At 39.9% G+C, this 24,154-nt stretch overlaps 1 protein-coding gene across 1 annotated transcript in view; it reads left to right on the top strand.

The window, feature by feature from the left end:
• Ndufs1 (NADH:ubiquinone oxidoreductase core subunit S1) overlaps nt 1–20,904 on the top strand; it is a 37,711-nt gene extending 16,807 nt beyond the window's left edge. Inside the window, exons 9-19 of the mRNA XM_052192333.1 lie at nt 75–209; nt 1,296–1,410; nt 2,705–2,850; nt 3,547–3,675; nt 6,706–6,835; nt 7,934–8,094; nt 11,092–11,246; nt 14,990–15,165; nt 16,807–16,941; nt 17,040–17,112; nt 20,579–20,904. Of these exons, the coding sequence (XP_052048293.1) occupies nt 75–209; nt 1,296–1,410; nt 2,705–2,850; nt 3,547–3,675; nt 6,706–6,835; nt 7,934–8,094; nt 11,092–11,246; nt 14,990–15,165; nt 16,807–16,941; nt 17,040–17,112; nt 20,579–20,670 (1,447 nt within the window). The 3' untranslated portion in view covers nt 20,671–20,904. The remainder of the gene's footprint in view (nt 1–74; nt 210–1,295; nt 1,411–2,704; nt 2,851–3,546; nt 3,676–6,705; nt 6,836–7,933; nt 8,095–11,091; nt 11,247–14,989; nt 15,166–16,806; nt 16,942–17,039; nt 17,113–20,578) is intronic.
• Nucleotides 20,905–24,154: the final 3,250 nt, after the last annotated feature.

The raw sequence follows: 24,154 nt of genomic DNA on the forward strand, positions 1-24,154 counted from the left end.
ATATGGAAGTAACTAAGTAACAGAAACTCTTCTTACTCTCAGAGTCAGCATAAAAATTATGTTTATTTTCTCAGAAAGACAGAGTCCATTGACGTAATGGACGCAGTGGGAAGTAACATTGTGGTCAGCACAAGAACTGGAGAGGTAATGAGGATTTTGCCAAGAATGCATGAAGACATCAATGAAGAATGGATCTCTGATAAAACCAGGTGTTGCCTTTAAGGTTTTGCAATTTAAAAATCTATGATCATTTCTTGAGATATATATATTCATATATTTTTTGTGTATATGAATATATATTATTTATATATATGAATGTTTTGCTTTTATGGATATCTGTGTGTACCACAGTGTTATGGGTGGTTTGTGAGCTGACATGTGGGCTCTGGGAATTAAACTTGTTTCCTCTGCAAGAACAAATGCTCTTAAGCACTGAGCCATCTCTCCAGTCCTCATGGTCATTTTTAATGGACATTTTTATGTTGAAAATGATATAAACTATTGAAAAATCTGAATATTTATAAAGAGAATGAAAAAAAATCAACTTGAGTAGTTATAAATGCTGGGCACAGCTGGGCGGTGGTGGTGCATGCCTGTAATCCCAGCACTTGGGAGGCTGAAGCAGGTGGATTTCTAAGTTCGAGGCCAGAGTTCCAGGACAGCCAGGGCTATACAGAGAAACCCTGTTTCGAGAAAAACCAACCAACCAACCAACCAACCAAACAAACAAACAAACAAATGGCTCAAGCTTCTAAATAAATAAATAAATAAATGGCTCAAACTTCTGACCCAAGCTTCTTGTAGGCCTAAACGGGAGGATATGGAATTTACGGATAATCTTAAGGACACTTAGGCCTTGATCAGAATAAACATGCAAAGGGGCTGGATGTGTAGCTGAGCTATAGAACATTTGCCTAACATATTCCAGGCCCTGGTTTTAATCACCGGTACTTGGGGAAAAAAAGGAAAGTTGGGGTTTTTTTGGTTTTTTTTTTGTTTTGTTTTGTTTTTTTTTTTCCTAAGACACCATCTTCCTGGGTAGGCCTGGCTGTCCTGGAACTCACTCCATAGATTAGGCTAGCCTTAAATTCAGAAAGCCTCCTGCCTCTGCTTCCTGAGGACTGGAATTAAAGGTGTATGGTAAGGCAGATCTATCTATTGCTTGTATTAGATATTTATTATTTTGACACTTTAAGTAATTTTCTATATAAATAACATTTTTAACAGTTAAAAACTTGAAAATTATAGTTGCTCATTAGCAATATTCTATAAATTGTATGATTTCTTTTGTCTAGGTTTGCCTATGATGGACTAAAACGTCAAAGACTTACTGAACCAATGGTCAGAAATGAAAAGGGGCTTTTAACTTATACCTCCTGGGAAGATGCACTCTCTCGTGTAGCTGGAATGGTAAAAATTGAAATGTAGATTAAACAGTGTGTGGTTTCCATGAAACAGCTTTGCCATGAAGACAAGGCATATTATTCTCTTGTTTTCTTTCTTCCTTTCTTCCCTCCTTCCTTCCTTTCTCCCTTTTTCCTTCCCCTTCCCTATCTCCTCCTCCCTCCCTTCCTCCCCCTCTTTCTTTCTTTCTTTCTTTCTTTCTTTCTTTCTTTCTTTCTTTCTTTCTTTCTTTCTTTATTTCTTCATTTGTTTTAGACAGGGATTTTATTGTATAGCTCTGGTTGACCTGGAACTCACCACGTAAACCAGGCTGGTCTTAAACTCACAGAAATCCACCTGCCTCTGCCTCTGAGTGCTGGGATTAAAGGCATGTGCCACTACACCCATTCTTTTCTCCTTTTTTGTCAAGATTATTTGTCTCTATTTGACATTTTTAAAATATACTTATGTATGTGAGTACTTTATTTACAGGTATGCCTATGTAATGGAAGAGGGCACCAGACCCCATTACAGATGGTTGTGAGCCACCATATGGGTGCTGGAAATTGAACTTGGGACCACAGTGCTCTCTAACTGCTGAGCCATCATCTCTCCAGCCCTCTATTTGATATTTTTGAGAGCTATATCTCAGATATGCTACATACATTCTAGAATTTTGCCCATAGATCTCTATCTTCCACCTTGTTATGCTAGGTGGAATAACATTCTATTATTATTCTATCAGGACTGATATAAGAGAAAACACATAAGGGGTGTGGGAGACCTAACCAAAGTTGTTTAAGGCTGACTGCTCTGTACTGGACAACCTATAAGGGGGTTCGTTCCTGAGAGAAGCTAATTCTTTTTCTTCCAGCAGTCAGTTGCCTATAGTTCTTGACTAGTGGTGAGACCCTGTGAAATTTTCTCTCATGTTAAAATGTCTGTTGGTATTGGTATTCTGACCTTGTTTATGTAGCCTTTGTAGGAGATACTGTTTCACAACCGACTTCTGTGTGCTCTTAGACTCTGGCTCTTAGAATCTTTCTGTCTTTTTCATGGTGTTCCTTGAGCTATATGCAAAAGCCATAGTGTAGATGGGTCATTGTGGCTGGGGTGCCCACAATTTGTTGATGTCTGCATTGTTTTCAGTGTGGTTCTTTTCCCATTAAGAGCTTGGTATGGAGTGGTAGCTGCACTGGTCCAGGAAAGATGGCTGCACCCTGGTACTCTCCATACTTGACAATGACTGGCTCAAGTTTCTCAACAGTCATGGCTTTGCTGACTGTAGGTTTCTTGATGATACCCTTTTCTCTGTTTCCAGTTACAGAGTTTTGAAGGCAAGGATGTGGCAGCGATTGCAGGTGGCTTGGTGGATGCTGAAGCCTTAGTAGCTCTGAAAGACTTGCTTAATAAAGTTGACTGTGACAACTTATGCACTGAAGAGATCTTCCCCACTGAAGGAGCTGGGTGAGAAACATTTAGCTGTGCTTCAGGCTGCTGTTTTAGATTTCATTTTGATTTTTTTAGTCTCATGTATCCCAGGCTGGCCTTGAATTCTGTGTAGCTGAAGAACTTTGTCTTTACCTCCTAAGTACTTGGATTGAAGATGAGTGCTACTGTTCTCAGCTATCATTTTCCCTTTTAGTTACAGAAAACAGCCACATCTGTAACATCACTGTTCAATTTCTGACACACTGGGTTCTCTAACATACCAGTGTACTTTCACATCTAGGTCAAACCAGACAGCATGAAAGTAGAAAGAGCCTGTCTGAGCAGGGTAGGTTACGGGGTGGGAGGGGAGCTCCAAGGGTAGAGAGGTGAACGTGATCAAATTACACACATGAAAGTGAGATTCTAACCCATCTTGTGTAATTAACACATGCTGATAAAAGACTTCAATAAAGGAAACAAAAGTTAAAACTTGCAAAAGAATATAGTGCTTAATACATGTTGTAAGTTTAGTTGGACACACCTCCTGCCTGGCATAGTGGGCTGTAGACAGAAAAACTTTATGAAAACTTGTGTGTGAGAGCGCACTGGGATTTATGATTAGAGACTAGTCTGTGGGCTCTTAAATGAGCATATATTGAGTTTATTTGCAGGGTTTTATGTTGTTATTGTTTGTTTTTCTTCTTAAACTTGAGTTATATTTTATGTTTTTAGCACAGATTTACGTTCCAATTATCTTCTTAATACCACAATTGCCGGTGTGGAAGAAGCAGATGTTGTTCTTCTAGTTGGTACAAATCCACGTTTTGAGGCACCGCTGTTTAATGCTAGAATTAGAAAGAGGTAATTTAATTTAATCTTTATTTAATAAGAACTTTAAAAATATGTAATTGTTTTTGTTTTATATATGGAAATTATATTTTAGGTGATTCCTAATAAGTGCAAGTTGTAGTGATACTAGAGGAAAGGAAAATTCCTAACAGGTTCCTTCTACCCTACCCTACCTATCTGACTTTCAATGTACTTTGTTTATATATTTATTTTTATTTTATTTTATTTGAGTTGGTCTCATTTCATAGCCTGGCTAGCCTGAAACTTACTGTGTAGACCAGGCTGGTCTAGAACTGACAAGAGAGCAGCCTGCCTCTAGCTCTTGAATGCTGGGATTAAAGACATGTATGATCCCACTTGGCTTCCTTGTTAATGAGTGAAGGTCTCCTGTGGCCCAGGCTAGTCTCTAGTGCACTACATAGTCAGAGTAAACCTTGAGCTCCTGATCATCCTGTGCTGATCTTCAATGCTGCCATCATAGGCATGTGCTATGACACCTTGTCCTGTACTTTTTTTTTTAAACAAGATCCTATGATATAGTCACAACTGCCCTTGAACTTTCAAATTGGTCCTTTAGCTTCTACCTCTCTTCATGAATTCCGGGCATGTTTGTTTGTTTAAACTTTATTTTATGTATGTATATGTGTGTGTGCATGAGCATGCTCCAGTGCAGTGTACATCTGGTAACCAGAGGACAGCTTTTAGGAGCTGGTTCCCTCCTTCCACCTTGTGAGTCTCAGGAATGGAACTGAGCTTGTCAGGCACCTTAACCTGCAGAGCAGTCCTGCCAGTCCCACCCTCAGGTTTTTTGTTTTAATAGGAAACCTCTTTTTTTTATTAGCTTATTTTTTATTATTATATTTAACACAATATACATTTTTCTACCAGTCATAAAAAATTATAGACATATTATTAAATGAACATAAAAAGATAAAGTTTTTTTTTGTTTGTTTTGTTTTTAGTAGAGCTTAAAATCTTGGCTCTTGCTGTGGTACAAACCCAAAATAAGAACAATTTTTAAACATTGGAGTTCATTGTAATAAGGCTGGACTTCAGTGTCTCATATTACCAAAGGATTTTACCTTCATAGTAGCTAAGCTTAGAGTTGACAGTTCTGCTGCACCAAGGAATGAGTTGTAGGCACCGTTATTTGAATACCTGAACAATAGTTCTGCTTGGAAGGAGCACAGACAATAGGTGAGGGGAAGATTTTGGTTCATTGCCTATGATGATTTTGAAAAGCATCTCAGAAAAAGAGTAACTTGTAAGGTTGTCTTCTACAATAATTATAAATATCAAGCTAAACATTCTGTCTCACTTTTTGTTGTTCTCTTATAAGCAACCTCCCAAATTAATTATCTACATTTCTTTTGGCTGTATAAATAATTTTGAAATATGTAAGCTGTTCTGACAACCATAGTATAGTATAAAAACATCAAATAAGCAATCCTCCTAATAGAGAGGTTGAGATCGGAGAAGCATGGTTTCAAGACCATTGTGTGTACACAGCAAGACACTGTCGCGTACAAACAAGCAGAACGTGTATATGGATTGTTCTGGTTCTTCGCGACCCACATGAAGGTCAAACTGTACATCTGCTACATATAAGTCAGGAGGCCTAGGTTCAGCCTGTATATGTTATTTGGATGGTGGTTTAGACTCTGAGAACCCCAAGGGTCCAAGTTAGTTGACTCTGCTGATCTTCCTGTAGGGAGTTTCTATGCCCTTCAGGACTGAAATTCTTTATCCTATTCTTCCATAAGAGTCCCCAAGCTCCATCCAGTGTTTGGCTATGGATGTCTGTGCCAGCTTCTGGGTGGAGCCTCTCAGAGGACCACATGCTCCTGTCTGCAAGCATAACAGAATATCAAGAGTGTCTGTGATTGGTGCTTGCCCATGGGACCGGGTCTCAAGTGGGACTAGCTATTGGTTGGCCATCCCCTCAGTCTCTCCTTTATCCCCTGCTCTGTTCTTTTCTTTTCTTCTCTCCTCTTCTCCTCTCCTGTCCTCTCCTTCTCCCTCTTTTTTAATTTTTAAAAACTGGCCACCTATATTTTAAGCTCAGGGAACAATCTTAGGTGGGTTTTTTTTTATGATTTATTTATTTTGTATACAATATTCTATCTGTATTTATGCTTGTGTACCAGAAGGATGCACCAGATCTCATTACAGATGGTTGTGAGCCACCATGTGGTTGCTGGGATTTGAACTCAGCACCTCTAGAAGAGCAGTCAGTGCTCTTAACCACTGAGCCATCATTTCTCCAGCCCACTCTCTGCATTTCTTGTAGAGAGGATAAAATTTGGGTGGGAAGTTTTGTGGGTAGGTTGGTGTCCTTATCACTTCCCTGGGGTTCCTGCCTGGCTCCAGGAGGTGGCCCCTTCATGCTTCATATCCCTGCTGCTAGGAGCCTCAGCTGGAGTCACTCCATAGACTCCCTGGGCCTCCCCATCCCAGGACTTTGGTTGGTCCCAAAGACGTACACCCCCTCAACTCCATTTTACTTTTTTTTAATAGAGCACAGGCTAGTTATTTTGTAGAACATCTCCCATATCTACTGTCTTTTTCATTTGTGTTGTAGACATTTATAATAGGGCAGCTCTGTTATCTGTCTAGGTTGAGAGTGAAAGGGAGTTACAACTTCAGGATGGCAGGTAAAATTAGCACTGCTTCAGACAAACCAGAATTACAGTTACACTCACAAGTAGTTTCCAAGGATAGCAGGGTGGTAGTGGTGCACACTTTTAATTCTAGTGTTCTGGAGGCAGATGCAGGCAGATCTCTAAGTTTGAGGTGAGTGTTTGTTTACATTAGACTTGTACTTAGGATTGCCACACAACAAATGTATCCCTGAAATATTTATACACTTTTACAACACCCTTATTTTGAAAGGTACACATTAAATTATATGTGTTAAGATTGGATAGTCTGAATTCTTTTGTGCTTTTGATGTTTTGTGACTATAAATAGAGGTAGGACTTAGAATTGTTGAGACCAAAGGCTATGCTTAACTTATTTGGCTCTAAAATTGTTTTGTTTCAGCTGGCTTCATAATGACTTAAAAGTGGCCCTCATAGGTAGTCCAGTGGACCTTACTTACAGATACGACCATCTAGGAGACTCTCCTAAAATTCTGCACGACATTGCTTCAGGAAGTCATTCATTCTCCAAGGTACTTTTGAGTTATACATATCTACTGTTGTTGTTTTTTAACTGGTACTATAATTTTAAAGATTTATAGTTTTATGTACATTGGTGTTTTGCCTGCATGTACTTCTGTGTGAGATCCTCTGGAACCAGAGTTAAAGACAGTTGTGAGCTGCCATGTGTGTGCTAGGAATTGACCCCAGGTCCTCTGGAAAAGCAGCTGGTGCTCTTAACGACTGAGTCGTCTCTCCAGCTCCATTTTTTAATTATTATTCTTTCTTTTAGATTTATTGTTTATTTTGTATGTCTGAGGTTTTCTGCCTGCCTGCATGTATATCTTTCACTTGCCAGCCTGATGTCTGTAGAGGTCAGAAAGGGCATTGAGAACCCTGGAGTTAGAGTTAATAGATGTTGTGAGCTGCTCTGTGGGCTTGGGGAACTGAACTGCTCTACAGGAGCTTCGGAGCCACCTCTCCAGCTCTTTTAATTTATTGTTTTTATATGAGTGTGAGCTGCTTGTTTTTCAGTTTTACTTACTAGTCTTCCCCAAGCCTATAGTTTCCTATCTCACTTCCTTATGTGGCATAAAGCAAACTCTTCACTGCTTTAGGAATGCTCTGTTGCTCTCCCTGCTTTCTCTTCTGTCCGGGTCTCTAAATACAGGAAGTAGTAGGCAGTGACACTTCAACACAGTTTTTTCTGCCTTGTTTTAAATTTTTTTATTCTTTTTGTTTGTTTGGCTTGGTAGATCAGGCTGGCCAGAAACCTAATCATTTACTTCTTTCCAAGTGCTGGAATTACAGGCATGCATCACCACACCTGGATGTTCGGGATCATTTGATTATCTATAGGGACATTTCCTAGGTTGTGTGAGACCTGCCCATACTTATTCCAACCAAAGAATACTTGGCTAGCATATTCATCCCCAATGCTTACTTGTCTAACATCTGTTTTATGTGATATCAAGCTTTTTCACAGTAACATTTGCAAGATGTTTTTTAATAATTCAGATGTTGTTAAGTAAATTAATGATTATTCTTGTTAGATCCCCAAACTTGCATGTCAATAGATGCAAATATCATGTAGTGCTTTAAGGTCGTCAGTTTTTTTTTTTTTTAAATAGGTCTTAAAGGATGCTAAAAAGCCAATGGTGGTTTTAGGCAGTTCTGCACTCCAGAGAGATGATGGAGCAGCAATTCTGGCAGCTGTGTCCAACATTGTACAAAAGATTCGGGTGTCGACCGGTGTTGCTACAGAGTGGAAAGTTATGAATATTCTACATAGGTTTGTTATTTGTTTTGTGTACTAGAAAATTCAAGGTGTGTATGTGTGTGTGTGTGTGTGTGTGTGTGTTTGTTCTTGACTTGTCTTGTTTATATGTACAAACAGCATTTAGAAACATTCCCATTGCAGACATGATATGTAAAATGTTTTAAGAAGAATGCACGTTAGGAAGTAACAGTAAAAGTGTATGAAGCAGGGGAAGATGAGGGCAGAGTGGACAGTGAACAAAATGGCACTTACTTATATTGTAATCAAAAGGTAATTTAGGCTTGTTTCCTAAAGATTTGTCTGATATGCATGAAGTCCTGGATTTATTCCCAGTACCACATAAAACTGGACATAGTGATGTGCACTATAATTCTAGCTGGGGTAAAGGCAGGGGTATCAGAAGGTCAAGTCATTTTCCACTGTGCCATGAAGTTGAGACTAGCATGGGATATGTGATACTTTGTATTAAAAAAAAATCTATATTGTATGTTTTGCCTTCGATTTAGAAATTAGAGTGTGTCCTCTGACCTTGATTAAATGAGAATTTAGCTAAAGAGATTTTTTTTTGGCAAACATTCCAATTATGCTAATTTGTTTTAGGAAAACTGAAAAGGGAACAAAGTGTGAAAATGAAGTGATTATTTCATGATCAGAAGATAATTGCTATTGCTGTTTTATTAGTTCCTTTTCTTGTAGGCTTCTCTTCCCTGTGTAATTGTTTCTAGTTATATGGTTAATAGTTTGTGAATACATCTTTGTGTTCTGATTTAACTCATTTTTGTTACCAGATAAGAATTTCCACCTATAATTGGAAACCCTTCATGAACTTTGTTCCTTAAAATTTTTTTCATACAGTATATTTTGATCATATTATCCTCCCTTTACCCCACTCCTGTAAGTCTTCTCCCCACTTCCACCTCCCTGTTCACCCAACTTCATGCTCTTTCTCTAAAAAACAAACAAAAAAACTGAAGCAAAACTTGAAAATCAAGACAAAAAACAATAAGGAAAAATCAAAAGACATTACTAGTTATTTACTATGATAATTTTAACCTGTACCCTGATGGTAGTCTTTGATGACGTTAAAATAATTCTGTGAGTAACTGGGGTGCAGCTTCATGGTGTAAAGTGCGTACCTATCCAGGTGCAAAACTGATATCCATTCTCAGCTTCAAAAGTAAGCTAAGTCCATAAGCAGTGATTACCCAGATAACTGAACTTTACATTACCTTGTCTTTCCTCATGGTCTAAAGGTAGAATGACAGAGGGTCAGGAGCTGTTCTGCATGTCTCTGCAGAGGGTCAGGAGTGCTGTGCATGTCTTTTTCTTTTTCTTTGTGAGTTTTTCTTTTGTTTTTGAGAAAGGGTCTCACTGTGTAACTCTGTGTTCTGGAATTCACTCTGTAGACCAGGCTGGTCTAGAACTCAGAGATCCAACAAGCCTCTGCCTCCTGAAAACTGAGGTTAATGGTGTGAGCCACTGTGCCCAGTACTTTCCCCCCCTCCCTCCCTCCTTCTCTCTTTCTCTCTCTTTTCTTCCTTCCTTTCCTTTCCCTTCCCTTCCCCTTCTTCCTTCCTTCCTTCCTTTCTTCCTTCCTCCCTCTCCCTCCCTCTTTCTTTCTTTCTTTCTTTCTTTCTTTCTTTCTTTCTTTCTTTCTTTCTTTCTTTCTCTCTTTCTCTCTCTTTTCTTCCTTCCTTTCCTTTCCCTTCCCTTCCCCTTCTTCCTTCCTTCCTTTCTTCCTTCCTTCCTCCCTCTCCCTCTTTCTTTCTTTCTTTCTTTCTTTCTTTCTTTCTTTCTTTCTTTCTTTCTTTCTTTCTCTCTCTCTCTCTTTCTTTCTCTCTCTCTCTCTCTTTCTTTCTTTCTTTCTTTCTCTCTTTCTCTCTCTTTTCTTCCTTTCCTTTCCTTTCCCTTCCCTTCCCCTTCTTCCTTCCTTCCTTTCTTCCTTCCTTCCTCCCTCTTTCTTTCTTTCTTTCTTTCTTTCTTTCTCTCTCTCTTTCTCTCTCTCTCTTTCTTTCTTTCTCTCTCTCTTTCTTTCTTTCTTTCTCTCTTTCTCTCTCTTTTCTTCCTTCCTTTCCTTTCCCTTCCCTTCCCCTTCTTCCTTCCTTCCTTTCTTCCTTCCTTCCTCCCTCTTTCTTTCTTTCTTTCTTTCTTCTTTCTTTCTTCTCTTTCTTTCTTTCTTTCTCTCTCTCTCTCTCTCTTTCTCTTTCTTTCTTTCTTTCTTTCTTTCTTTCTTTCTTTCTTTCTTTCTTTCTCTCCTTCTCTCTCTTTTCTTCCTTCCTTTCCTTTCCCTTCCCTTCCCCTTCTTCCTTCCTTCCTTTCTTCCTTCCTTCCTCCCTCCCCCTCTTTCTTTCTTTCTTTCTTTTCTTTCTTTCTTTCTTTCCTTTCTTTCTTTCTTGGGGTTTTTTTTTTTTTGAGGCATGTTCATACCCTGTCTTTGGAAGGATTTGAACTCATTGTGCTGCCTGCCAGTTGACCTCATATTTGCAACCTCCTCCTAGCTCTAACTTGTTGTAGGATTTTCACTGTCCAATCACATTAGGGCAGCAGGAGGCCTGTGATTGGACAAGGAAAAGGAAGGCAGAGCTAAGAGTTGTAAGAGGGAGCCGGGAGCATGGCAGAAGGAGAAAAGGGGAAAGGCAAGATGGCAGTGTGTCTTTAGCCAGCTACAGGTGGTTATGATATCATAAGGTCTAGTTCAGTCTCCAAAACCACAGGAAACAAAAGAGAAAGCCAGGCATGGTGGCCTATGACTTCAGTTCCAGCACTCAGGAAGCAGGAGTATCTCTGTGAGTTTGAAGCCAGCCTGGTCTACAAAGTGAGTTTTAGGACAGCCAGGGTTACACAGAGAAACCCTGTCTCAAAAAGAAAAACAGAGACACTATGCTATACATCTTATATTTCAGTGGTAAGAGTTGTATATAAAAGAAGCTACAAATTATTCCTACGTAATTACTCAAATTCCTTATACTTAAATGCTGCCATGTATTTGAAAATCCAACTGTTTTACAGGATTGCTAGCCAGGTAGCTGCTTTGGACCTTGGCTATAAACCAGGGGTAGAAGCAATTAGGAAGAACCCTCCCAAAGTGCTGTTTCTTCTGGGAGCAGATGGAGGTTGTATCACAAGACAGGACTTGCCAAAGGATTGTTTCATTGTTTATCAAGGTAAGTAAACCTTGGTACTAGAAGTGTAAGACCCCCAAAAACCGAGGGTGCCCCAGCACCTCATGCCTCGGAAGGTGACACCCAAATCACTCGCGAGAAACGGTCTCGATGCAATAGCACGAGGATTTATTTATTCTAGAATTCTGGGTTCCACAGCCGTACACCACGCAGGGGTAGAGGACTGAGGACCCTGTGCAACTGAAGTCAGGGGTATTTAAAGGGGAAAAATCACAAGACATGGGTTGGAGGACACAATTCACAAGGCAAGGGGTGGAAGACAACATGCACAGAATGGGGAAGTACAGAATGAGGAAGTAAGGAAGGTTAGAGATCATCTGGAGCAAATGTCCTTGGGGCTTTGTATAGTTACACATTGGAACTAGAACAGGGTGGGCTATCTTTCTCTAGCTGAAAGCAGAAAAACAAGTTACTCTGTGCTGGGCTAGTTGTTTAGAGGTCTAAAAACATTGAGTTGGGGGTCTCTCAGAAGCAAAAGAGAATAGATCATACGTGATGTATACTGAGAAGTATTTGATACACACAGCTTCTGTTTTGAATAACTGTTCTGACTGTATATAAGTTCATACAGAAGTACTTTGGGTCTGCAACTTGAATATGTGACCTTTTTTATGTGTAATTTTTTTAATAATAAACTTTATTTTAAAAATCAAAACAAAATCTGTTAACTAGAGGAGTAGCTTATACCTGTGATCCTAGTGCAGGATGAGGATGAGACAGGAAAAAAGGAGTTTGAGGCAGTTCTTTAAAGCCTGCCATAGGTTGGGCTAGAGAGATGGCTCAGTGGTTAAGAGCACTGACTGCTCTTCTAGAGGTCCTGAGTTCAATTCCCAGAAACCACATGGTAGCTCACAGCCATCTCTAATGCCCTCTTCTGGTGTATCTGAAAACAGCTACAGTGTATTCACATACATAAAATAAATAAAATCTTTAAAAAAAAAAACCTGGTGGGGAAACCAGAAAAGGGAATAACATCACATGCCTTTTAATCCCAGCAGAAGCAGGCGGATTTCTGAGTTCAAGGCCAGCCTGGGCTACTGAGTGACTTCCAGGATAGCCAGAGAAACCCTTTTTTGAAAAACCAGAAAAAAAACAAAAAAACAAAAACCTATCATGGGTGAACAGTAGCCACCTTTCCCGTGGGGAGTTGGATGCACACTGGTGAGTCCTGTCCTCAGGGAGCTGAGGCAGGAGGAGTGCAGGTTTTAGGCCAGCCAGACAAGCTGAGCCTGTTAAAAAACAGTACACAGATTACTCAGTACAGTCTTATTATGATGGTGACACCAATGATGATGATACTGTTGTTAGGAGAACCTGAGTCCTGCAAGATAGGCTTTGTAGTTTGTTTTTGAAGCAAGTTCTCATGGTGCTCAGGTTGAGTGCTAGTTGAATAAATACATAGCGGAGGATGACCTAGACCTCCTAATCCTCCTGCCTCCACATTCTACATATTGGGATTAGAGGCATGTATCATCATGTCTGACTAAACTGTAAAATGTAATCACTTGGATTCTGAATTATAGGACATGTTCTTGCTGCTGTTCCTTGTATTGAGACTTGTTTTTGTTTGTTTTTCTAGACATGGTTTCTCTGTGTAGCTCAGGCTGTTCAGGAACTTGGTCTGTAGACCAGCTGACCTGAGCTCAGAGATCTTCCTGTTTCTGCCTCCCACTCCTGCCTCCCAAATGCTGGGACTAAAGACATGTGCCACCACCATGTGCCTTGCTTTGTGTAGAGGCTTTAACACAGGGCTTGTGCATGTGTGTTTTCATGCTTGACTAGGCCTCCCCACCTAAGCTATATCTTCAGCTCTTGGTTGTTGAGAAAAAGATCTTAATATGTAGCTTGTTGAGAAAAAGATCTTAATATGTAGCCTAGGCTGGACCTGAACTCATAAGCCTTGTGCTCTGCCTCCATGTCCTGGGGATTCCAGATGTACACCATGTCTGGCTTAAGTAAGTTATGTTATATTAGACCTTAGTTAAAAGACTAAGAAACAAGTAAGTAGGTTTCTGACATTTTGTATTTGATTCATTCTTTTGAACTCTCACTTGTAAATGTAATCCAGTTTCCCTAGAGTAAATAGTACATTGTATATTCCTAGATAATTAAAACTGCAGCGCAAGCTTTCATTTTATTGTATACATGGATATAATTAGTTTAAAATATATATTTTATTGCCATTAAAATCATTATACAAGGACTAGAAAGATGGCACAGCAGTTAAGAACACTTAATACTCTTTCAAAGGACCCAGGTTTGGATCTCATCATCAACATGGTGGCTCACAATTTTGTATAATTCCAGGTCCAGGAGATCTAACGACTTCTTCTGGCCTCTGTGGGCAGCAGCACACACGTGGTGCACAGACATAGATGCAGGCAAACAGAATTACACATAAAATAATTTTTTAAAATAAAGTCATATGGTTCTGAGAGATGGCTCAGTGGTTAAGAACACTGACTACTCTTCCAGAGTTCCTGAATTCAATTCCTAGCAACCACATGGTGGCTCACAACCACCTGTAATGGGATCCGATGCCCTCTTCTGGAGTGTCTGGAGATTTAGACAGTGTACTCATATAAATAGAATAAATATAAACAGCCAAAATCAGTGTATGGTTTGACTATAGATCATTTTCCTTTAAAATGTATCCTATCTTGCATGAAAAAACTGTCAAGTCCCAAAGAAACTTGGGACAAGTAAAAATAAAATAAAATCATTATATAAGATTTTATGCCAGGTATGGTGGCATACTACACCTTTAATCCCAGCACAGAGAATCAGCGGCAGTCAGATCTCTGAGTTCCAGGACAGAGTGATGTGCAGCACAGCTAAGGTGAAGGAGAGAAACCCTGACTCAACAAAAAACAAAACAAAAAAAGATTTTATTATATCTTTGGTTTACATAGTTAATTGATATAGAACAAAGTGAGAGAACTAAACTTCTGTTGTGCTTTCTAGGATAGTCAGTTTGATGTGCATACTATCTGCTTTCTTTTTATATCTCTTGAGACAGAATCTCTTATAGTCTAGTCTGACCTTAAACTTCACTGTGGAGCCAGTATGACCTTGAACTTCTGATCCTCCTTCCTCCTGAGTGATGACATTACAGGCGTGCACCACCACATCCAGCTAGTATAATGTATTGTCTTAATAGGTTTTTTCCCTCATTTGGTTTGCCAAGCAGGGTTTCTATGAAAGTGCCCAGCCACTTTCATAGTTTGTAAAGTAAGACTAAGAGACTAGTTCAGGCTGGGCAGTGGCAGCACAGAGGTGGCACACACCTTTAACCCCAAACTCTTGGGAGGCAGAAGCAGGTCGGTTTCTGAGTTCAAGGCCAGCCAAGTCTACAGAGTGAGTTCCAGGACACCAGGGCTACATGGAGAAACCTTGTCTCAAAAAACCAAAACAGGAAAAGAAAAAAAAGTAGTTCAGTGGTAAATTGCATGGTTTGCATGAGGCCATCATAAATAAAAAATAAAATAAAAATGGCAATTAACAAGAGGTATACTGTCTTCCATATAATAGTAACCAGTGTATGTTGGGTTGGTTTGTTGTTGATGTGGTGGTGGTAGGTTTTGAGACAGTCTTAACTGTAACTCATACTGACCTGAAGGTTCTCCTGTCTTGACCCCCACACTGGATTTATCATGTGTACCACTACTTTGGATTTATTAGTTCAGTTCTTACTAAAATGTCGTTCACTCTTTTTCTCCTCACAGGACATCATGGTGATGTTGGCGCTCCCATAGCTGACGTTATTCTCCCAGGGGCTGCTTACACAGAAAAGTCTGCTACTTACGTCAATACTGAGGGCAGAGCTCAACAAACCAGAGTAGCAGTGACACCTCCTGGCTTGGCAAGAGAAGATTGGAAAATCATAAGAGCTCTCTCTGAGGTATTATTTTTGAGGCATTTCTTTGAGATCCTTTTTTGTTCCTTAATATTCATTAAACAGCTGGAGATGTGGCTCAGTTGGGAGAGGGCTTGCTTAGCATGCATGAAGTCCTGAGTTTAATAAATTCCTGTAAATAGCTTGTAGTGCTGGAGACAGAACCCAGGGCCTCAGCAGGTACATTGCAGGGGCTCTACCACTGAGCTACATTTTCATTCATTAAGGCATTAATGATGCTGCTTAAGGGGTAATGGACTTGTTAGCTACTTAAAGTGATTTTCAAAATCAAGGAAAAGTTTTCTCTAAGATGAGGGAGGGTTTGCATAACCTGGTTGTGTAGGAGATAGTGTTCAGAAAATGAAGGATTAAAGCTGGCACTTTTATTGTAGATTAACGACAAGCTAGAGGCATTGATAGTTAGCTATCGTCTCTCTAATCCTTTACTTCAGAACCATATACTTGCTGAGTATTCTTTCTACTACAGAGCAGCATTCTACAGATGAATTATTAATGTGGTGACATCTTTAAATTAGAATTTTTGACATTTATATTCCATACATGATGCTTCCTTGAGAAATCTGTCTGGATTAGAGGGATGATTCAGTAGTTAAGAGGACAGGCTGCTCTTCCAGAGGACCTGGGTTTAATTCCCAGCACCCACATGGTGGCTCTCAGTGATCTGTAATTCTGATTTTAGGAGATTTTTGTTGTTGTTGTTTTGGTTTTTTTTTTTTTGTTGTTTTTTGGATTTGGTTTTTTCGAGACAGGGTTTCTCTGTATAGCCTGGCTGGCTGTCCTGGAACTCACTCTGTAGACCAGGCTGGCCTCGAACTCAGAGATCCGCCTGCCTCTGCCTCCCAGAGTGCTGGGATTACAAGCGTGCGCCACCACCGCCCGGCTAGATTTAGGAGATTTGACGCACTTCTCTGACCTCCTTTGAGATTAAGCATGTACTTGGTATAGAGTTATGCACATAGGCAAAACATACACACAAATAAGTAATGAATAATTTTTAAGAAAGGAAAAAGGAAAAAAATGCCTGCTAAAAGATACTAAGAGACTTTTTTCTTTCTTATAATACTGCATTATTTCATCATAATTGCCATTATGAATTATTATGTTCCCTTTTTAAAAAAAGATGGTTGTGAGCCACCATGTGGTTGCTGGGATTTGAACTCAGGACCTTTGGAAGAGCAGTCATTGCTCTTACCCACTGAGCCATCTCACCAGCCCTTTTGTTCTCTTTCTTGGTGCTGGAGATTGAGCCCAAACCCTGATTTTTTTCTCAAGACAAGGTTTCATTTTGTAGCCCTAGAACTTGTTCTATAGACCAAGCTGGCCTCAAATTCAGAGATCTGCCTGCCACTGTCTTCCAAGTGCTAAGATTAAAGGCCCAGGCCATCTCAGCCTGCTAAATAACAGTTATTTATTATATTGGGTTATGGGCAGTGCATGCTGCAACAATATTTGGAGGTTTCAAGGGCTCTGAGGGAATCTGCTCTCTCCCTCCACTGTGTGGGTACTAGAGATCTATTCAGATCTTCAGGCTTGATGCCTGATGTCTTGAGTCATCCTGGCCTGTCCCAATTCTGACATTTTTTAAGTAGTAAAGTTGTTTGTCATGGTGGATCTGATCTGTTGTAGATTGCAGGTATGACTCTTCCATATGATACTCTGGATCAAGTAAGAAACCGTCTTGAAGAGGTCTCTCCTAATCTGGTTCGATATGATGATGTTGAAGAAACGAATTACTTTCAGCAAGCAAGTGAGCTTGCCAAGGTAAAAACTTGCCTGTGTGCAGTTTTCCTAATGTGATATATCTTGGCATAGTACTGGTTTTCAGTATGATTCTGATCTCTCTCTCTCTCTTTTTCCAGCTAGTAAACCAGGAACTTCTTACTGACCCACTTATTCCACCTCAGCTAACTATAAAAGACTTCTACATGACAGGTAAGGTTGACTGCCACCTACTCACAGAATCACAGGAGACCTCCTTTAGCTTCATAGCTCTTTTTGGTTGACAACATTTGCTATTAACCTACAGAACTTGTTTGTTTGTTTGTTTGTTTATTTTACAGTTATTTACGTACTTGGGCAGGCATACACTCACCTTGAAGAGTGTGGAGGTCAGGATAATTTGTGGGAATCAAAATGAAGTCATTAAGTTTGGTGACAAGCACCTTTGTCCACTGAGCCACCATCTCAGTAGCCTCTAATCTGAAATTGTTAAACATCAAAACTAATGTAATTTAGGGGGTAGATCTGGGTCTCAAGGCTCATTTTGTACGTGTTAAGCATGGGCACTATACCCCTAGTTCTCTAACATTCTGTGTGTTTCTGACATGGAAGCAAAGTTTGAACTCCCAAAAGGTTTAACAGATTTTTAAATGTAAAATTTAGTATTATATGGAAAATTACTGAATAGACATTTAAAGTACTAAATGTCTAAAGTAATAAAAAAAAGTTCAAGATTTTCTGAAAATTATTGATAGAATATTCAAAATATTTAAATATGTTTTAATGTATTAAACAGGGCTTCTGGTGTAAATTGTTAGAAAGTTTTTAAGAAATGTGGACCACCATTCATTTTCTATAGCTTTGACAAGAGTTGGTAAAGGTTTGAAACAGTTGATATGTAAATACTTTCTTACCTAAAAGCACATAGGAACATAAATTTGCTTTTTTATTTTTTTTAAAGATTTTGTGTATTTTATGTATATGTGACACTGTCACTGTCTTCAGACACTCCAGAAGAGGGTGTCAGATTCCATTACAGATGGTTGTGAGCCACCATGTAGTTGCTGGAATTGAACTCAGAACCTCTGGAAGAGCGGTCATTGCTCTTAACCGCTGAGCTGTCTCTCCAGCCCCCCTCGTTTGTTTATTTAAAAACTGGGTTTCTTCCAAGCACAAGATGACCTTGAATTTGTAATCGTCTTTCTCACTGCCAAGTGCTGAGGCTATAGGCCTGCACCACCACAATTTTTATGATACTGGGGACCCAGCCTAGGGCTTCCTGCATGCTGGTGCTGCATTCTACCAACTGCACTACAGTTTATGGTCCTAAAATTATGTCTAATTGTACCTTTTAAAAAATGTGTATAGGTTTTGTTTATATACATGTCTCTGTATTATTTGTATATCTAATGCCTGAGGAGATGAGAAGAGGGTTTTGGATCCCCCGGGACTAGAGTTATGGACAGTTGTTAGCCTCCATGTAGGTGTTGGGAATTTAATCCCAGTCCTCTGCAAGAGCAGCAAATGATCTTAACTTTTGAGCCATCTCTCAGACTCTGTCTTATACATCTTTAAGTTAGCATATACTTGTAGGCTATTTAAGTGAGGTGATAGAAGTGTTAGGATCAGGTCCAGCAGGGCGGCTTACTGTGTAAAGGAGCTTGTCGTGTAAACCCGGCCCACAGTAGCAGAGAACCAACTCCCAAATGTTGTCCTCTGACCGCCACACAAACAGTGGACATGAGCACACCCCCTAACACACACGCCAGTGATACATTTCTAAACAGTTTTTAAAATAAATGCATCATTGGGATCATTGTACAATATATAACCAAGCACAAAATCACAATGAAACATTACTATGACTTCGAGCCTTTTTGTTTGTTTGTTTGTTTGTTTTTGTTTTGTTTTATTTTATTTTATTTTTTATTCGATATATTTTTTATTTACATTTCAAATGATTTCCCCTTTTCTAGCCCCCCACTCCCCGAAAGTCCCATAAGCCCCTTCTCTCCCCTGTCCTCCCACCCACCCCTTCCCACTTCCCCATTCTGGTTTTGCCGAATACTGCTTCACTGAGTCTATTAACCTCCTGACGATGACTTCGAGCTTTTGAGTGGTGGAGGCAAGAACATTTCCATGTATTCAAAGATTGGCAGTTTTTTTTCTGGAGTTCAAAGTTAAATTCTGCTACATAACAAGTCCTTGTCTTGACAGGCGGTGGTGGCGCATGCTTTTAATCCCAGCTCTTGGGAGGCAGAGGCAGGCGGATTTCTGAGTTCGAGGCCAGCCTGGTCTACAGAGTGAGTTCCAGGACAGCCAAGGCTATACAGAGAAACCCTGTCTCGAAAAACCAAAAAACCAAAATAAAAAAAAAACCAAAAAACAAGTCCTTATCTTGAATAAGCAGTACATACAAAAAATTTAGCTTTTTAATTTTTTTTTTCTCTTTTTGAAGTAGTGTTCTCTGTGAAGCCCTGGCTATTCTGGAACTCACTTTGTAGACCAGGCTGACCTTAAACTCAGAGATCTGCCTACCTCTGCTTCTCAGGTGCTGGGATCAAAGGCGTGTGGTACCACTGTCTGGCTCTTTTTTTAAGAGAAGGTTTTGTTGTGTAGCCCACAATGGCCTCCAGCTTACTACCTTCTGCCTCTGCCCCCTGCGTGCTATGGCTACAGAAGGCCCCCCACTCTTAGAGGTTTTGTATCCCAGGCTAGCTAACCAAGCTACAGGGTGACTCTTAGCTCCCTGTGCCGATGCCACAGAGGGCTGCCTTACCAATGTGTGCCTGTCCATTAACTAAGCTTTATACTGGGATCCAGATCAAACTCAGCCATACCATCTTGCCTCTATCTCTTGGGGTTTTTTTGGAAATGCCTCTATCTCTTATAGCCCAGGTTGGCCTCAGACATACAGCAATCCTGCCTCAGCTTGTGAAGTGCTGGAGGACGATGAGTGTGAGCTACAACATCTAGCTGATAAATTGAGTGTTATGTCTATTTTTTCTTAGATTTTTAAGAATTTCCTATCATTTAATTTTTCATACATGTTATTTAATTACTGCTAGACATTAAAAGCATATAACCAGAAAGTTGTGGTAAATAGGTGGGGGTAGACAGGTCAAAGTTCAAGGTCATCCTTGGCTTCATAGACAGCCAGAGATACATAATACCCTAACTAAAAACTTGGTTAGTAAAGAGCTTATGTTCAAGTTGCATTTCAGTCTCTCAGTCTTTTGTTCTTGAATATGTACATTAAGATTTTCAGGGGCTGGAGAGATGGCTCAGTGGGTAAGAGCAACTTAATCTCTTCCTGCTTTTCCAAAGGTCCTGAGTTCAAATCCCAGCACCCACATGGTGGCTCACAACCATCTGTAAGGAGACCTGATACCCTCTTCTGGAGTGTCTGAAGACAGCTACAGTGTACTTAGATATAATAATAAATAAATCTTTAAGAAACAATTTTTTTCGGTGTGTGTTCTAAAGTCACATTAACAAAAAATTGGTATCAGTGGCTCTTCCCTGTAATCTCAACAATTGGGAATCTGAGGTAGGAGGATCACCCCAAGTTTGAGGCTAACTTGGTATACTATTGACTTCTGGTATGGCCTGAAATCTGAGACATTGTTTTAAAAACAACAAAGGAATTAACAAGATGCGTGTTCTTAATGTCTTTCAGATTCAATTAGCAGAGCCTCACAGACCATGGCCAAGTGTGTCAAGGCCGTCACAGAGGGCGCACAGGCAGTAGAGGAGCCATCCATATGCTGAAACATCTACCAGGGAGCCCGTTTTGCTACTGACAGTAAATGGACATTGGAGTAATCCCTTACAAGTTAATGCTTTCCAGCACAAGTCTGAATGATGTAATATTTAAAGTTATACTGTGCTCATCTGAAAGTGGTATTGCACTTATCAAATCTTGGCAGTTTAAAACATGTAAGTGTGCAAACATTGAGTAGCTTAATAAAACTGTCATTTGCTCTGTCATGTTAAAAACATTGATCCTGAAGACTTTTTTATTTTCGTGGATCATTCAGGAATAGGGACATAGCTCATTGGTAGAGTAGTTACCAAGCAAGTTTCAAGTTTCAAGATTCAACCCCTGAAGCTTAAGGAAACAACATAGATCTTTCATTCAGTCCCACATTTTATGCTGAAGATTTATGGGCCAGTGGGATGGTTCAAAATGGGTAAAGGTGCTTGCTGCCAACTCTAACTAAAGTGAGTTTGAGCTCTGGAACCTGCATGGTAGAAGGAGGAATCTAAATCCTACAAATTCCACACATACAAATCTAGCCAGCCTGGGCTACAGAGTGAAAACCCTGTCGACAGCTGGGTGTGGTGGAATACTCCTTTAATCCCAGCACTAAGGAAGCAGAGGTTGGAATTCTTGTGGGTTTGAAGCCAGCCTGGTCTACAGAGTGAGTTCCAGGACAGCCAGGACTACACAGGGAAGCCCTATCTGGAGTGTGAGTGTTTTAAGTTTTCCTTTTTTTTTTTTTTTAAGGATTTATTTATTTATTATATGCAAGTACACCTTAGCTGTCTTTAGACATCAGATCTCTTTATGGATGGTTGTGAGCTACCATGTGGGTGCTGGGATTTGAACTCATGACCTTTGGAAGAACAGTCAGTGCTCTTACCCGCTGAGCCATCTTTCCAGCCCTTGTTTTAAGTTTTCTGTTTAAATAAATTAATATAAATGTAGGACTGGAGAGGTAGTTCAGCTGTTAAGAGCTGTGGTTGCTCTTTGAGAGAACCTGGGTTCAATTCCCACCACCATAGTGGCTTACAACTGCCTGTTGCTTCAGTTCCAGGGGATCAGGTATCTTCTGGTCTCTGGGCACCAGGCATGCAAGTGGTACATGCAGGCGGAGTATCCATACATAAAACTTAAGAAATAATTAAAGAAAAAATTAAACATTTCATTATTAACTTGGGAAATGATTCAAAACTAGCTTAGAGATCTGTGTTTGTTTTTCCTGAAGTTTTGAGGCTTGCACCCAGGGCCTGAGCAGGCTGGGCAGGTGCTCCACCATGGCACTGCAGCCTCAGCACTGGGTTTAGTTTTACTTTTTCCAAAGTTTTTTCTTTTGTAATTATCGTTTCTTTCTCTTTACACTAAAAGCCCCAACTATTGAATGCCATTTTCCTGGCATAAGAAAAGAATGGTTTTAGAGTAGTAGTGCACCATCAATCCTTTAGAAGTGTTTCAGGGCCGGCATGTGCTTAGTGTGCGTGAGGCCCTAGGTTCCCTTCCCTGCACACAAAATAATTGTACAAAGTTTGTCATCTTAACTTTTTCAGAAATACTTGTCTTTAGTGATGTCTTGAAGGTATGTACTTTAAAGTACTTGACTAGGGGCTAAGGGCGTAGCCCTTATGTGTCCCTAGGTTCAAACCAAAGCACACAAGAAAGTACTTTGCCCAAAACTCCTAGCTGCCTGAAAGTATAAATTCTTTATTTTAAGGGTTTGAGTCCGGGACAGGGTTTCTGAGCCTCCAGTCTTCTGCAGCAGCACTCAGCACTGCTGGCCTGCAGAGGAGGGCAGGGCTCCCACAGGAGCCTTCAGTGCAGGGCATACTCCACGGAAAGGACCTGGACATGGCTAAACTGATCCAGCATCCTTGGACTGTCCTGGAACGAAGGATACGCTTAGATACTGAGGGTAAAGGGTGAAGCTTGTATGCTACCCCAAGAGTTTTGCTTCTAAGAGTAAAATAAAATTTCCATCAGAAGAGGGAAACTATGTTAGTGCTAGAGGACTCTGGGAAGTGTGGAAATGGAGACACGTGATCGTTTGTTTGTTTGGGTGGGGGTTGTTTTGGTGTGTTTTTTTCCTGCCTCAGCCTCCTATGAAGCTGGTACTACATGGTTGTACTACCATGATTGATTATTGATGACTTACTAAAGCGTTTCTTTCCAGATCAGATCTTGTTTAACTTTGGAAGAGTTGGACATTTTTAAACATTGTTTCTTCATTTGTTGGCTGAGGATAAAAATTATAATAACTATCATCTTATCATAACCTCACAGTTAAATCAGAAAGTTTATACAACTTTTGGCTAGTCCCTGTCTAAGTGTGTCAGGGACTTAGTTCCTAGTTCCTAGGCAGAGCAATAATCCTGCTATATATGTCCTCTATACTTTGTTTATATTTTCCTAAAAAAAAAAAAAAATGCCTTCCTCTCCCAGGTTCTAAGAAATGTAATGAATATTCTCCTATGGTAGTCCAATCAACAATGTTATTGCCACAGCCTATGAAATTTAATTTATTATGTAGATATCACTTATTTTGATAAAAATTTTAACAGTTGTAATATAATTTACTACATGGGGTGTGTGTGTGTGTGTGTGTGTGTGTGTTTTTCCTGTTTGTTTTATTTTGTGACAAGATCTCATGTATCTTAGCTGGCTTCAAAGTCACTATGTAGCCAAGGGTGAACTTGCCTATTGATTCTTCTTCCTCTGTGTCTTAAGTGCTGGGATTACAGATTTGTGCCACCATGCTTGGTTCCTGAGGGCAAAACTAAACAGAGCCTTCAGAACAAGAAAGTCATATATTAGGTATTGAAATAGACAAAACTGCTGAGTATATATGTATTTGTGTCAGTGCAAGCATTTGATAACTGATTGTTAGCCTGTTAGAGCCAGAATCACCTCACTACCAATTAAGCTATCAATTCAAAAACTACAGTAAGTTTAACAACCAAAGCACTATTGTGTGTTTTTTAAATGTTTACTTGGGAGTGGGCATAGAGGAAATCAGGAGAAATGTCTCAGTGTTTAATAGCACTTCCTGCTCTTTCGAGGACCTGAGTTTGGTTACCAGAACCCATGTGGCAGATCAAAATTCTATAATTCCCCCTCCAGGGCCTCTGATTCTTTCTTCTGGCCTCCTCATACAGCAGACATGCACACGGTACATAGCCATACAACACAGGCACACACATATATAATTCTTTGGCAATAATTTTTTTGTTTTGTTTTTTTGGATTTGGTTTTTTTCAAGACAGTATAGCCTTGGCTGTCCTGGAACTCAACTCTGTAAAACAGGCTGGACTTGAACTTAGAAATCCTCCTGCTTCTGCCTCCCAGAGTGCTGGGATTACGCACATGCGCCACCACCGCTGCTTCCAATAATTTTTTTAAATGTTAACTTGGGGCCAGTGATACGACTGAGCTAGTAGGCGACTGCCAGCTAGTTCTGCAATCCACATTTTATAAACTGTCCTCCGATATGATTGTCCT

Source organism: Apodemus sylvaticus, chromosome 9 (assembly GCF_947179515.1).
Source record: "Apodemus sylvaticus chromosome 9, mApoSyl1.1, whole genome shotgun sequence".
Taxonomy (NCBI): domain Eukaryota; kingdom Metazoa; phylum Chordata; class Mammalia; order Rodentia; family Muridae; genus Apodemus; species Apodemus sylvaticus.